The sequence below is a fragment of the Meira miltonrushii genome (assembly GCF_003144205.1).
Source record: "Meira miltonrushii strain MCA 3882 unplaced genomic scaffold FA14scaffold_4, whole genome shotgun sequence".
Lineage (NCBI taxonomy): Eukaryota > Fungi > Basidiomycota > Exobasidiomycetes > Exobasidiales > Brachybasidiaceae > Meira > Meira miltonrushii.
Window position 1 is genome coordinate 480,548 of NW_020289946.1, and position 13,561 is coordinate 494,108.

At 45.8% G+C, this 13,561-nt stretch overlaps 7 protein-coding genes across 7 annotated transcripts; 3 read left to right on the top strand and 4 right to left on the bottom strand.

Annotated features, from left to right (window-relative positions):
- Positions 1 to 397: 397 nt before the first annotated feature.
- FA14DRAFT_76063 (uncharacterized protein) lies at positions 398 to 2,102 on the top strand. The gene has a single exon (XM_025502839.1). It carries the CDS (start codon positions 675 to 677, stop codon positions 1,824 to 1,826), a length of 1,152 nt encoding a protein of 383 aa, XP_025352909.1. The 5' UTR covers positions 398 to 674; the 3' UTR covers positions 1,827 to 2,102.
- FA14DRAFT_181291 (uncharacterized protein) lies at positions 1,903 to 4,410 on the bottom strand (the record flags this gene model as incomplete). Its single annotated transcript, XM_025501082.1, has 1 exon — positions 1,903 to 4,410. The coding sequence occupies one exon, from the start codon at positions 4,408 to 4,410 to the stop codon at positions 1,903 to 1,905; it is 2,508 nt and encodes an 835-aa protein (XP_025352910.1).
- A 176-nt stretch (positions 4,411 to 4,586) lies between these two features.
- Positions 4,587 to 6,624, bottom strand: FA14DRAFT_137604 (kynureninase). The gene is made up of 4 exons (XM_025497039.1): positions 5,773 to 6,624; positions 5,531 to 5,727; positions 5,296 to 5,452; positions 4,587 to 5,232 (listed from the first exon to the last, which is right to left on the bottom strand). The coding sequence occupies exons 1-4, from the start codon at positions 6,553 to 6,555 to the stop codon at positions 5,035 to 5,037; spliced, it is 1,335 nt and encodes a 444-aa protein (XP_025352911.1). The 5' UTR covers positions 6,556 to 6,624; the 3' UTR covers positions 4,587 to 5,034.
- On the top strand, positions 4,602 to 5,015 carry FA14DRAFT_181292 (uncharacterized protein; the record flags this gene model as incomplete). The annotated part of the gene is made up of 1 exon (XM_025501083.1): positions 4,602 to 5,015. The coding sequence occupies one exon, from the start codon at positions 4,602 to 4,604 to the stop codon at positions 5,013 to 5,015; it is 414 nt and encodes a 137-aa protein (XP_025352912.1).
- A 344-nt stretch (positions 6,625 to 6,968) lies between the features above and the next one.
- Positions 6,969 to 8,228, bottom strand: FA14DRAFT_108878 (Trimethyllysine dioxygenase; the record flags this gene model as incomplete). The annotated part of the gene is made up of 1 exon (XM_025495855.1): positions 6,969 to 8,228. A coding segment is annotated over one exon (1,260 nt), but the record flags the coding sequence as incomplete, so codon positions are not given.
- Positions 8,229 to 8,558: 330 nt separating this feature from the next.
- On the top strand, positions 8,559 to 9,872 carry FA14DRAFT_157318 (uncharacterized protein; the record flags this gene model as incomplete). Its single annotated transcript, XM_025497889.1, has 1 exon — positions 8,559 to 9,872. One exon carries the CDS (start codon positions 8,559 to 8,561, stop codon positions 9,870 to 9,872), a length of 1,314 nt encoding a protein of 437 aa, XP_025352914.1.
- A 39-nt stretch (positions 9,873 to 9,911) lies between these two features.
- FA14DRAFT_125928 (uncharacterized protein) lies at positions 9,912 to 13,556 on the bottom strand (the record flags this gene model as incomplete). The annotated part of the gene is made up of 1 exon (XM_025496726.1): positions 9,912 to 13,556. One exon carries the CDS (start codon positions 13,554 to 13,556, stop codon positions 9,912 to 9,914), a length of 3,645 nt encoding a protein of 1,214 aa, XP_025352915.1.
- Between the last annotated feature and the right edge of the window lie 5 nt (positions 13,557 to 13,561).

Sequence of the window (13,561 nt, forward strand, 5' to 3'; positions counted from 1 at the left end):
TGTTGGAACGTGAATGAGACGGTGAAGAAGTGGATCCAATCTCTCTCCCTGCCGAATGGCCCCGTAGCCTTTGTGCGAATTCTGTATGATACATCGCAGGCTCTAATCGACATCAGCTAGCATGATCGATGTGTGTCTACCTTTGATCAAAAGGTGATGGTGATTGCCGTGAATGGGGTTGTGATGGATGGATGAGATGTTGCAAGACAAACACGCATGATTGGTTATATTGCATGTAAACTGGTAAAGTGCCCGTGTTTATCTGTGCATGAAATGAACAATAGGAGTTTCGATTGTAGCACTTGAACAGTGTATTTAGTGGAGTCAATCTCTTAAACGCGTCTCAAGATTCTCACACCGAATTGGGCACATGAGCAAAGATTACATAATCATCTCACCCTCTCTTATCAACAAATTCGAAACTTTTGTTTTTGCTCACCAGCGCCGCAATCACCATTAAGCTCCCAAGAAGTGCATCAATACCATCCGCAGCAACCGCAGTATCAACCGCAGCAAATCATATCCATCCCATCCGTTGCTATCCATCAGAAGAGGGTCACTTGAAAGCATATCAAGACTGCTCCCAGCAATTTGTGCCATCTGACAAGTTGTAGAGAGGAAGCGGGTGTATTTATCGTCATCGGAACAGACAGCTTCCCCCTCAAGTCTTTGTCATGGCGGCTAATACACAAGCTGCAGTGTCTATAGCAGACCTTGAGGCGGTCGCTCAAGCTGCTATGGGATTAGACACAAACGGCAATCCACTCCCAGGAAATGAAGAGACACACAAAGCATTGGCAGAAGCAGTGAAACGATTAAGTGCAGTACAAGCAGCAACAGCCGCAGCACAAGGAGGAGAATCGTCAAGTTCGGCAAGTATAGCAACGCCAACGAAAGATTCTCTAGCAAAGAAGCCAACCGAATACAGTCGTACGACAGGCAATTACGCCTCCGTACCATCCCGCTCCACACCACAACAAGGTTCAACATCAACGTATTCCGGATCACAGCAACAATTTGACGCAGATGGAACGCCGGTCAAACGATTCCAATGCCATCTTTGCGAACGTGCTTTTGCTCGGGCCTACAACCTGAACACACATTTGGCCACACACGACCCCGATCCAGCAAAATCCAAGCCATTCCCATGCCCTTATCCTTCGTGCAAATCTGACGGTGGACGCAGCTTTTCACGCAAGCACGATCTACAGAGACATGTTGCCAGCACACACGAACATGAACCTATACCGGACGATGAAGAAGAGATTGATGAAAATGGAGTCAGGGTAAGCCAATTGGCCAAATTGGGCTTGAGCACACCAGGAAGGAAATTCCGTTGTGAAGAATGCGGAAGGGCATTTGTGAGAAGAGATGCACTTAAACGGCATCAATGTATGCCAATGCCGCTCGATCATACAGGACCTAATGGAGAAGAAAAGAGCTCAGCAAGCACACAACCTTCATCGGCTTCTTCATCCCCCGCTCCAAATGCCCCTGCTGGTGCGAATGGGATCAGAAATGGTGAGGATTTATATTCAAATGCAATGCCATCTGGTTTATCGTTGTATACTTCCACAACACCTCAACCTGGCCAACCTGCACGCAAGCCAGCTCCTACAGCAGCACAACCCAAGGGTGAACCTAAACAAGAGCTTGATCCGCCATTCTATCCTTCCAGCATCACATACGAATCTCTAACGCGAGAAGTACAAGATATGGCTATGCATTTGGTAGCACAGGCCACAAAGTACAATCAAGCTCATTCAGAGGGCGGACCCGAGGCAAAGAGTGAAGGTAGTGTACCTGGCAAAGGTACAAAGACATAATGTTGGGTTAATTGAAAACTGTATTTTAATAGATGTATGCTATCGAACTATTGTAATGGATATATTGCACAATGCTTCACAATCCTAACCCTCGTCTAGCCTCCTCCAGCTTTGGTCGCACCCAAGCACTTCCACTGACCTCAATTGCTGTCATGACCGCACGTTGACCGATTTCCATTAATTTCGGGTCCAATCCATCAGCGAAGCGTAAACAATCCATCTCTGCTTCGATCGAACGTTCTTCCGGCAAATCAGAGATGCATCGAGCGATGACCAACTTTAGCAAATCTGGTGCTTCCGTTGCAAACCTCTTCAGAAGTCGCTTAGGTGAAGGTCCTGCAGGAGGTGGGACCATTTGATTTGGATTATATGGATTTACCTCCTCTTCATCCTCATCCCCTAGCAAGCAGCTCAGATCAACATCTTCAGCAGTTGGCAATGGTCGTGTTGCCGAACCTGGAACGCCTACATCACTTCCACGTCTACTTTTGCGACCATTCGATTTATCGCTGCTTGGCCTTCGAAGTAGGTACGTCCTTCTAAACGAAAGGAATGCCTCTTGCCCTTTTCCGAGAAGAACTTCTCGAATATCCACATCTTCTACGTTATCCCGCAATGCAAACGCACGAACGATATTGCAACCCAATGCCCACAAATCCGCCGAAGGACCAGCTCGACGACCTTGTGGTCCCAAGAACGCCTCTGGTGGAATCCAATCGTAACTGGCTAAAGTCACCTTTCCATCTCCTCCTGGGATTCCACGGAACGGATTGGCATTCTCGTAATCGATCACCACCAGCTTTCCGCTTTCATCAAACATCAAATTCTCCAATTTGATATCACCATGTAACCAACCTGCAGAATGAAATCCAGTGATCGCACGTAGAGCATTGACAAACACGAGGGAGACCACCGGCTTCAATTCATTCTCCTCGCATCCAGCAATCACGAAGAACGCTTCTTCCGGATAATCTTCTTCCAATCGTAAATATTTGTTGTCGGAAGTGCACAACACATGTGAAACAGCAGTCCTATCTGGATTCAACGTTTCTGCTTTTTGCACTTCATCCAACAGATCATCAACATATCGTTCTCGCAATCCTCTCAAAACGCTTTTAGGAATTCCATTTCCAGCCGTGCTAGGATCGGCTGCTCGCATTTTTGCTTCAATCGATTTGATTTCCATCGCAGCATAAAATTTACCTTCACCGTCCATAGCCCATCTGCGAAGCTTTGCGGCAGAAGAAACACGATTGTCTGGCGTTGTGATCAAATAAGTGGTAGGAACCATTTCCTCATCAGCGACTGCTACATCATTTGAGGTGGAAGCATTCGATTCATAAGCGGCAGTCTGACTTGCATCTTCTGACGAAAAGAAACGTACACACAATCCATCTGTCACAGCACCTTCTCGGAATGGGCCAGAACGATCATAAAGAGTACCTTCAACACGAACGGGCTTCCTTCTGGGAGCCAACTTTAATGCTGTACTTGAACTAGCTTGATATTGTCGATCAGGGTCGTATCGTGTTTCTGCATCTTGCTTTTTGACTGCATCCCATTCATCCAAGAACTCTTTAGAGATTGAACGATCTCCTTGTCGTTCTTTGGAAATCGCCGATGCAGCTGCCAAAGCGGCTTTTTCCAACATCTCCGTTGAACGAACATGTTTGATAGGCTGATGCTTCCCGGGAGATCCTCTTCCTTTCGACTTTTCCTTTTTCTCATTCTTGTGGGGTGAGACTGAGATCGAACTTCTGCGGCCGCTTGGTGGTGTTTTTATTTGCGACAAGGGTGCCAAAGCTACCCTTGCAGAAGAAGTATTGGAGGATGACGAGTCCCTTCTAGGTGTATGAATGCCGATCACCGTTTCATGTCGCAGAAAGGCAGCCTCCGGACCATTGGAAGAAAATCTACGAGGTCTGTTGGGGAAATGTGGGCTATCTGTACTTCCAAACTCGCCTCCCGAATAGGAGGAAGATCCACTATCGGCTGCAGATCCTCTTCTTGTATGATCTGCTTGAACGATTCGAGGGAATGCCTTTCCATGTGATTTTGAGGATGATCTTCTGATGGAACTTCGTCTACTGCTTGCGCCTTTGCTAGAAGCGGCTTCTGTACTTGCACCATCTCCAACGGACAAATGATCATCTGTTTCCGTATCAGATGTATAGGTAGAGTATCGGTCCTCCTCATACTCTTCATCATCATCACTCTCAAAATTGGAATGACTTCCGATTTGAATCGTACTTGATGTGCCAGCACGCCATGCTATTCGTAAACCTGCTCCACCAGGACCGTCCATACGTTCTCGTTCGTATTGTTGCCATCTTTCATGATCTTTTCCTAGAAACAGAGTAGCAGCTCTAGGTGTTCTACCATTTCGTTGAGGTGGAACTGTCCATTCGTTTATGGGTTTATCTTGATTTTGATTGATTGCATCTCTTTGTTCGAACATTGTATTTGTACGTAGAGAAGCAAGATCGATTCGAGTTGCATGTTTTGTGGGTGATGATGATGAGCTTCCATCTTTATCATCGAGCCCTAGCTGTGCAATCTTCTCTTGCAATTTATCTCCCGACATAATGTTGGGAGGATGTTGTGGAATCTGTCCAAGAAGTGAAGCGGGAATGTTTGTAGGGAAATGAACTCCACCTTTAACAAGAACAATAATAGGCTTGTGCGCCGGGTGCAAAAGGGGTAAAGGCACAATTCCAGTGTCTGTCAATCAAGGGTACATGCACTGTTCTTGGCTGTGTAATACCATCAAGAAGGATGAGTACGCCAAAAGAAAAAGATCGTGATAACGATGATGACAGAGGAGGCAAAAGGCAAAAGGTAGCCATCGATGAAGATGAATGGGCTCGATTTCAAGCAGAAGTACTTGACTCAGTAGCACTCTTGCCGCAAAAGACTTTTACGCAAAATGCATCAACAACAATCGAAGCTGAACCTGTTCTAAATAACAACAAAGAAGACGTTTCACAACCTGAGCCAAAAAGCAAAGATGACCTAGAGGGACCACGACAAAAAGCAGAACGAGAAGCAAAAGAAGAAATCCTCTCTCGACTAGACGAAGAAGAACGCGCACAAGAAGAAGCAGATCAAAGGGTTCAAGCACTAAAGGACCGCTTACAACGGATACGAGAGAAGCGAAAAGCAGGAAAAACAACAAAGCAAGCTACTTAAGTATGACATTGATATGATCTTACAATTGTGCCATGATCGACTTTCTCAATGCATCGGCTGTTCTCCATACATCTTCAAAAGAGGAATACTGAGCAACAGGTCCGAAACGTAAAATGTCCGGATTGCGTACATCACAGACAACTCCATATCGCGTCTCGATGGAATGATGAACACGAGCAACGAATGAGCTGGCATCGATTGGTGGTGGAACATCAGACTTCCCATCCTTTGGTGCTCCATTTTGCCTTGTTGCTTTTCCCGCTCGATTTGGGATGCAAACAGATAGCTGACTTCCTCGGAATCGACCTTCTTTCGGTGTGACGATGGAGATATTCGCTTCAGCAGGCAAGAACCCTGGGGTCAAGAGTAGATGTTCCAGGTATGCTGTCAGTCGTTGACTCTTTTGACGCAATGCCGGCATGATATGACCGGATCCTCTCACACCGCTTGCTTCATCCATCTTTTTGACATACTCCTCCGAACCAAAGTCTACCCCGTCCAGCTTCTTGTCCAACAAAGCGGGTGCCAATGCCATCGTTTCAAGAGAGCCAAGCAGAGCAGCCATATCCAAAGCTGAAGGGTTGGACTGTTGCCATCCGGATGCGCCTTGGATTGCATCAAAGGAATCTGGCATGGAAAATCGACTGGCCTTCTTTTGTCCCCACCATGCTGCCGGTCTGGGCAATCCACTGGCCCCTGGTGCATTGCTGTTCTCTGTCAATTTTGCTTCTCTTCCGATGCATGTCTGAAAGCCAACATTTCCCCAACGTTCATGCACAAACAAACCTGCCATTCCTCCTGGACCAGACGAACCATACTTGTACGTACACCAAACGGCAAAGTCGGCATCCCAATCATGCATTGCCAAAGGGACGTTTGCGAACGCATGTGCTAGATCCCAACCGACAATAATACCACGAGAACGAGCATGTTTTGTAATCTTTTCCATATCGAACATCTGACCTGTTTGATATTGTACATCACCCAATAAAATCATTGCCAATTCTCCCGTATCTGCTTCGCGATCGATAGTTGCGAGAATGTCTTGTGTTTCTAGTGTGCGATCTTTCTTGCCTTCCAATGCAATCAAGCTTGTCTTGGGGTCGAATCCTGCCAATGTTACAGCGCTTGCTAAAGCATATTGATCAGAAGGGAATGCGAGTGCTTCATAGATGATCTTGTGTCTTACCGGCTTGTTGCCAGCACTGTTGGGAAGCACAAGTTGAGGGAGCGCATTTGGTCTGTAAAATGTTGCCAACATGATATGTAGATTGCTGGACAGTGTTCCCATTGCTACCACTTCATTCGGTTTTGCGCCAATGATATCGCTCATCAGATGTGATACTCTCTCTTCGCATTGTGTCCAAGGACGACCAAAAGGATGATCCCAATGACCAAGAACGGCTTTTCGTCCCCAAACCTGCAATTCTTGTTCGACATACTTCTTTGAACGTTTTGAGAGGGGTCCCAAGCTATTTCCACACATGTACAACGAAGTTGCTTGTTCATCTTTCTCATTTCCCTCCACTACATCTTTCATCAATGGCAATTGATATTCTTGACGTAAGGATTTCAAGCCATCTTGGTTGTCGAGTTCGATGGCCAATTCTCGTGAACTAGAGCCATCTGCATAGCCTTTCACTTGTGCTAGTTGGCTTAGAGTATCAACAAATGCTGCTGTATCAAACGGAGTCGTCATTGTGGCGAGGTGATGGTAAGCAACATGCGGGGAGGCGCAATTCCAATTCCCACTTCCGCGTACGTACGACAAATTTAGACTAAAAACGGTAAAATCGGATTCTTCTCCGGGGGGCATGCTTATCATCTATCAATTCTGTAAAAGTACATCTTTATCTAAAGGCCATCATCCCATACACCTCTTCTGGCAGCAATCTCTTTATTTGATCCATCAATATCTGCTGACGGACTGGTACGCTTGAAGCCGCCGTCAATATCCGGGAACTGTTTTCGCAACACAGCCAATCGACTTCGGAAATCGTCATGATTGATATAAGCACCGCATAATCGTCTATTTCCCGTAAAAGCAGATCGTCCATGTAACACTCGATTATTGTCAAAGATGAGCGCCTGACCAGGCTGAAGTTGTGACCAATATTCGCTGTCTTTGTTTGTGAGAATTTCGTGCCATTTGCCCAAAGCGTCGTAGAATGGAATCACTTCTTCATCCCGCATTCTCAAGACGCTTCTGTCATCATTGTTATATCGAACTCGAATCAATTCTCCAGTCCTTCGATCATGCTCCAAGATGGGATAACCTCCGCTCTGTAGCGGCCTAATCAGCGTGGAATCATCTCCTGCACTATGCGTTGAAACTCTCGTGGTTGACAGTACCCTATATGCTTCTGGATATACCTCTCGCAAGATCTTTGCTGCAAAGAAGCCATCAACTAAAAGCGATTCTCCTCCTCTTGCTGGCGAGCCGTCTTTTGTTGCTTCGGTATGACTCAAAAGATGAAACATCTGCAATCCAGCAGGATCAGTAAAGTACGTGGTATCGGTATGTGCACCTAATGCCAAGTTGGTGTATGCTGTATCCCCATGCGATAGATCCGAAGTGAAATCCCAAAAGCCACCATAATGAGTCTCACGAATGAATGCGATCCTTTTTATCAGCTTTTCGGTATCTTCTGGTGTAGCAGGAACGCCAGACACGAAACAAAAGCCAAATTGTGCAATCTTGTTGACCCATTTTGCTACGCCACGTTCTGAAGTTGTATCCATAACTTCTTCCCATGCAACTGTTGGTGGCTGTTGTGCTATTCCACTTCCCCACATGATCGCATTTTCGGCACTGTGATCGGTATGCGATCCTCCAAGTGAAAGAGAAGGTGAATACGAATTAGCATAAAGCCATGACCAAGGATAAAGTGATGCATGGAGATTGTGAATTGATTCACCCTCCCCCTCCACAACGGCAACATCTTGAGATGAAGCTGGAAGACTAGAGCCAGATTCGGAAGAAGACAATCTGGGCCAATGAACTAGCAAGCCTTCTGTTGTTGCCTCTACAGAGTGTGGGTGAATATCCAACGGAATGGAAGATGTAGCAAATTGACGTTGTTTCGTTTGAGGATGATAGCATTCGGCACATCTGCAATGATCTCGTAGCCAAATAGTATGATATTTGCTTTCTATTCCGCTACTCCAAGTTACGCCCACTTTTCCATCTTTTCCGTCTACGGTAACGATTGGATTTTCCTGAGACGTACTGGAAGTTGATTGATCGGATTGTTGTTGAGGGGTACTGGAAATTTGATCGACTGGACTGGCATGAGATCGCCTTTGGGTGGTAGTGAGGGATCTGTGATGAGGGATCGGTACCCTAGCCTTCAAAGCAAAGGCTGGCAGCCTCTGGCATGCTGCTATCTGCCTTGATGTAGATCTGAGAGCTGCTATCGGCAATCGCAGTGTCATTTTTGGTGGGGAAATCAGATGGTTGTTGAAAGCCAAAGGTTGAGTGCCAGTGCTGCTAAAAGCTTAATTAACACGCGACAACACTTTGTGTCTGCATACAACCATCCCATGGATCATGCCGATCAAATAGCAAGATTATGTTTACAACAATATAATTCTTTTGGAAAAGGTGGTGCTAAACCAAGGATTAGACAAGATGGGAGATATGAATGGACAGTATTGGCTGGAATTGTTCTTTCCGTTCAATCAGAATGGCATTGTATCGCTTTGGCAACAGGCGTGAAAGCGTTGCCATTCTCACATCTTTCCAAACATGGCGATTTACTGCACGATTCTCATGCTGAGGTATTGGCTAGAAGAGCTGCAAGACATTGGCTTTTGCAGAGATTGCTTGACGAGAATGATGATCTGATATCTTCTCATCTGAAGGGTATACCACGCATATTTGTTAGAAATGACAACCGCTTCGGCCTAATCGAAGATGCACACTTGCATCTGTATTGCTCGACTTTACCATGCGGGGACTTGTCCTCCTCACTGATTGCTGATGAAAAGCACGACAATGAAGCCCCATCCCCTACAGTCTTACGAGGTCGGACTATGTCTTCCTCTACCCAAACACACATTCGAACCAAACCTGGTCGCCCTGATGCAGAACCAAGCATTTCGATGAGCTGCAGTGACAAAATTGCCCATTGGACATTGATGGGTATTCAGGGTGCATTGCTGTACGGAATCATTGGAAAAGTCTCACTGCAATCATACGTGATTGGAAATCAGGCCTTTCCAGATCAAGCTGATGCGCTGGAGAAGTGTCAGAAGATGTTACGGAGAAAGTGTGGAAATGGACCCATCCCGCAAATTGCCTTCGCTACCCTTCCTTTTCTACACAGTCGAGAAAGTGTTCAAGAAGATCTACTCAATCACAAACCGGACGCATGCGTCTCGGGTCCATCAGATGAGCGAGATCTTGTGCCAAGTGCGAATTCTCTGGTTTGGTGTTTGGGTGCAAAACCACAAGGTATCGTTGAAGGACATCGTCAAGGCGCAGCTCTACGCAGATCAGCCGGTGAACCTTTGAGACAATCTAGTCGATCTACCTTTTGCAAGTTGGATTGGTTCAGGTTTGTTTGTGATGCAAAGAAGCGTCTGGATATGCAACTTACTCCCAACGCAACTTACTCTGAATGCAAGGAGGCCATAACAGAATACCGCAATCATAAAGACCTTCTGCGTGGGTTATCCGGAATAAACTCTCTTGATCGCCCAGCCTATCAGCAACAATCAATCAATGCTTTTCTAGGGCAACAATCGTTCCCTTCTCCTTCGCTTATTGACAGTGAGGCCCCCTTCGCGGGCTGGTTGGTCAGTAGTCACTCCCTCGAGCAATTCAATCATAATGGTCACGAGATTGTGCAATAATGATAAATTATTAAAAATACAACGAATTGATGCATGTGTTCATCCCGCCGAATCATTGAGTGAACTTGAATCAGCGCCGTCCTGACCAAATCCCCCCACTAATCGAACTTTTGGCTTGAGATATGTTTTCATCATTCCATTTCCTTCGCGTGTAATAGCAGTATGCTTTTTCCCATTCACCCTACCGAGTTTGGGTTTAGCAGCAATTTCTACAGCTTCTTCCTCTTCTTCGTTGGAATCTTGATTTCTTTCCGCATCAGAAGATGTTTCACTTTCGGATCCGTTATCGATATCAATCAATACGCCATCCTCATCTTCTGTATCATCTTCGATCACTTCGTCATCGTCATCGTCGTCGTAGTCCACATCATCTTCATCCTCTTCTGCATCATGTCCAAACGTACTATCATCAAGGCCATGCTTTTGAGCGGCAAACGTTACCTCTGCAACCTCCTCCCTTGCGGGCAATGGAGAACGAGACAAAGAAGGTCTTTGTGCTCTTGTGGCTTTGTCGCGTGCCATTGAAGACAACCTCTCTGAACAATTCATTACCTTTTGTGTGAATTCATCGTCCATCTTGACCTCGAATAGTTCCCAAATATACCTTCGAACAGATTGACGTAAAGGTTGTGTTTCCATTAGATGTAATGCTCTCACAAACATCTCGATCGCCCGCTCAATGTTCATCTCGACGGCAGATCGATTGGTAATGAACAAATCAGGATGACGTTCTTTCAATTTGAGCAAGGCACGAGAAGCTTTTGTAGCCACGATTGCATTGCCTAAACTGGAAAGATGCAAAATCACGTTCCTCTCTAACCGACTTTTAGGTGGTGGCAATCGATTTCCATATAAACCATTTTGAGGTTCCCATGGCGGTAGAGCCAAAAAGGTTTTCGGTGGCAAGCAATAGCCGAAAGGTGCATCTTGAGCTAAGAAGTGGGGTGTAGAGATCGTCCAGCCGGCATCTTGAAGGAGTTCCGATCCTAATTGGTTGCTCGCAATCAATCCACAAACGAAATAACACGTCCCACGCAAGGAAGACACTTTTGTATTCTCTGCCATCTGTACAATTGTGGTAACCAAACCTTCTCCCTCGAGGAACTGTATTCCACCTCTGTGTGCGCCGATATTACCGACCGCCCACAAAACACTCTTTAGCTTCATCAAGACTTCCACATCATTCTCCTCTTCCGAATGTTGTACGATGAAATGTGCAAAGTCAGCAAAGTGGCCTTTCCTTTCCAACAATTCACGACCTTCTTCCGTTTTGATCAACTCTCCATAAAAGTGAGCAGGAACGGTACCATCCCACTCCCCTCCCGGAGGTTGTTGTCGAATGTCGAGTGCTTGACTTAGTAAAGCTTCAATTCGATTGGCATATACCAAATTACCCACATGTAACCATTCATCCATTTCGCGATCGATATAATCACCTTGCATGAGATAACGCAAACCATGTGAGCTAGAAACAAATTTGAGTAGAAGAGATTGGGCTCCGTCAGGAGATAACATCGGACGCATATCCACCACCATATCCAATGTGGCAGAAGACGAAATGCAAGCCTGCAACAAAAGATCCGAAGCAAGATTACGCACTACGATTGACGAATCATACAGCTGATTAACCAACAAGCGAACGTTCCATGGATTTGGCTTTTGACGTATCATTTCTGCTACCCTTTGCATTGCTTCCACCCTAAATTTGCGTGACCTATGTGCCAGCATTCTGGACAAGATAATCCGATAATGGCTATCTTCCGAGAAATCCAAATGGCGAAGCATGAGTCTTGCCAGGTCCAAACGACCACGTTTGTCAATGATGCGGAACAACGCAGTGAATAATCGTGACTGCGAAGCGACTGCTATACCTTCAGGATGTTTTGAAAGCACACCTATCAGCTCGAAATATCCAGCAACGGCAGTGTCTTGCAACCGCTGCTCGGACATGATATCCGTCTCCAAGCAATCTGCAATCTCACGTATCAAACGATCCTCAAGAAGAAATCGAACACCATCCGGATTCGATAACAGAGTCTGCAAGATTGTGCATCCCAACTTTGTGTACTTTTGATTCAATGTAGAAGACACTTTGGGCAAAGAAGAGTATCGCATGGTGAATGGGTGAAAGAACACCAAAACCCTCTTCACCAGCTTACTTGCTCGCATGGCTTCCTCCAATCGTTTAGGATGCACAAGAACCGTCTCAAAAAGCATTTGCAGCGCTTCTATATTCCACTTGGATTGATCTTTAGAGTTGATCACATTTGCCTCCAAGCACAAGCTGCGGAAAGCATTGTCATCAACTTGCACTGGAGCTTTTGGTGCTTTGAGAACGGAACTTGCTCGAGGTCTCTGGCCGAGAACAGTCTGTTTCCTAGCTTGATTGGCAGAGAATCGATCAAGAATGGACAGCACCTTTGATGCCCTCTCACGCTCTTCATGTTGATCTTGCTGTGCTTCTCCTTTGAGCCTACTGGTGAACAACTCAGACAGAGAATGCATCTGATAATCGTATTCGCTTGGCAGTCGAGCCGAACTAATATTGGTAAGCATTTCCATGAAACTCAATGCTTTCTCCGATAATTGCGGTCGATCTTGAACAACATGCACTAATGCACCTATGATGTCATTGTCCAACAAGATCGTCACAAACAAGAGAATGAACGAGTCCAACAAATTCACTCGAGTCTCATCCCTGAAAAGCTGCTCTTCCGTACTTTTATCCAACCCTGGTCCACGTGCACATTTTTGAAACAATTTTGGTCGTACTCCAAAAAATGTTATAAACATTGTGATGATTTCGTCCTGGATTGCTGTTGGATTGACCCTCAGGGCACCAATGATTGACTTGATTGCACTCTGATCCTCTAAGCACATGAATAGCAAACCACTCCAAGATCGCATCAGCATGGATACAGCTAGTGAGGTATTTCGTAAATATTCAACGCTTTCTGTCGCATCTGTGAATCCGGAAATGCACGTAACAAGATCGTAACCTGGTCGAAAATAGCGTCTTGTAGAAGGCATATCGGCAAGATATAGCATAATGGCAAGCAACTCTGGTTGTATGTCCACCGATACGTCACCGGCTGCACTAAGCAAAATTCTCATTGCGCCGCTCCGTATCACCAGATCGACATCATGTAGCACCAACTCCGCCAACGTCTCGATATACAACGAACGCAAACGCTCTTCTCCGTGCTCCAAAGCAGCACACATTGCCCGAATGACACTGACACTTATGAGTGCATCGCCATCTGTTTTGTCGAGAGAGGCGCATTCCATAATACATCGAACCAATTTGAGTGCTTGTTCTTTTTCGATGGTGAAACGTGCATCACGAGAAAAAGTTCGAACGATATACAGATCCAAACCCCTTTGCCTGCAAGCACGAATCAAATGCCAAGGAGGACGGACAACAGCATGACGTAAAAGACGATATGCGATCGCTCGAACTTCTTTCCCTGATGAATCTGCCAAACATGGTATAGTTGCCTCTACCAAGGTTTCAATCGGACAATCGTATCTCACTCTGATATTCGAAACCAACAAACTCGTCAAGCGATTTAAAAGGTCGATTTGCCTATGAGCAATACTTCCCAAACCATTAACGTGACTCGGCGTTCGATTATGCTGCGGTCTCGTAGCCGCCGTTCTTGTTCGTTGTGCTTGTCTAGTCATACTTG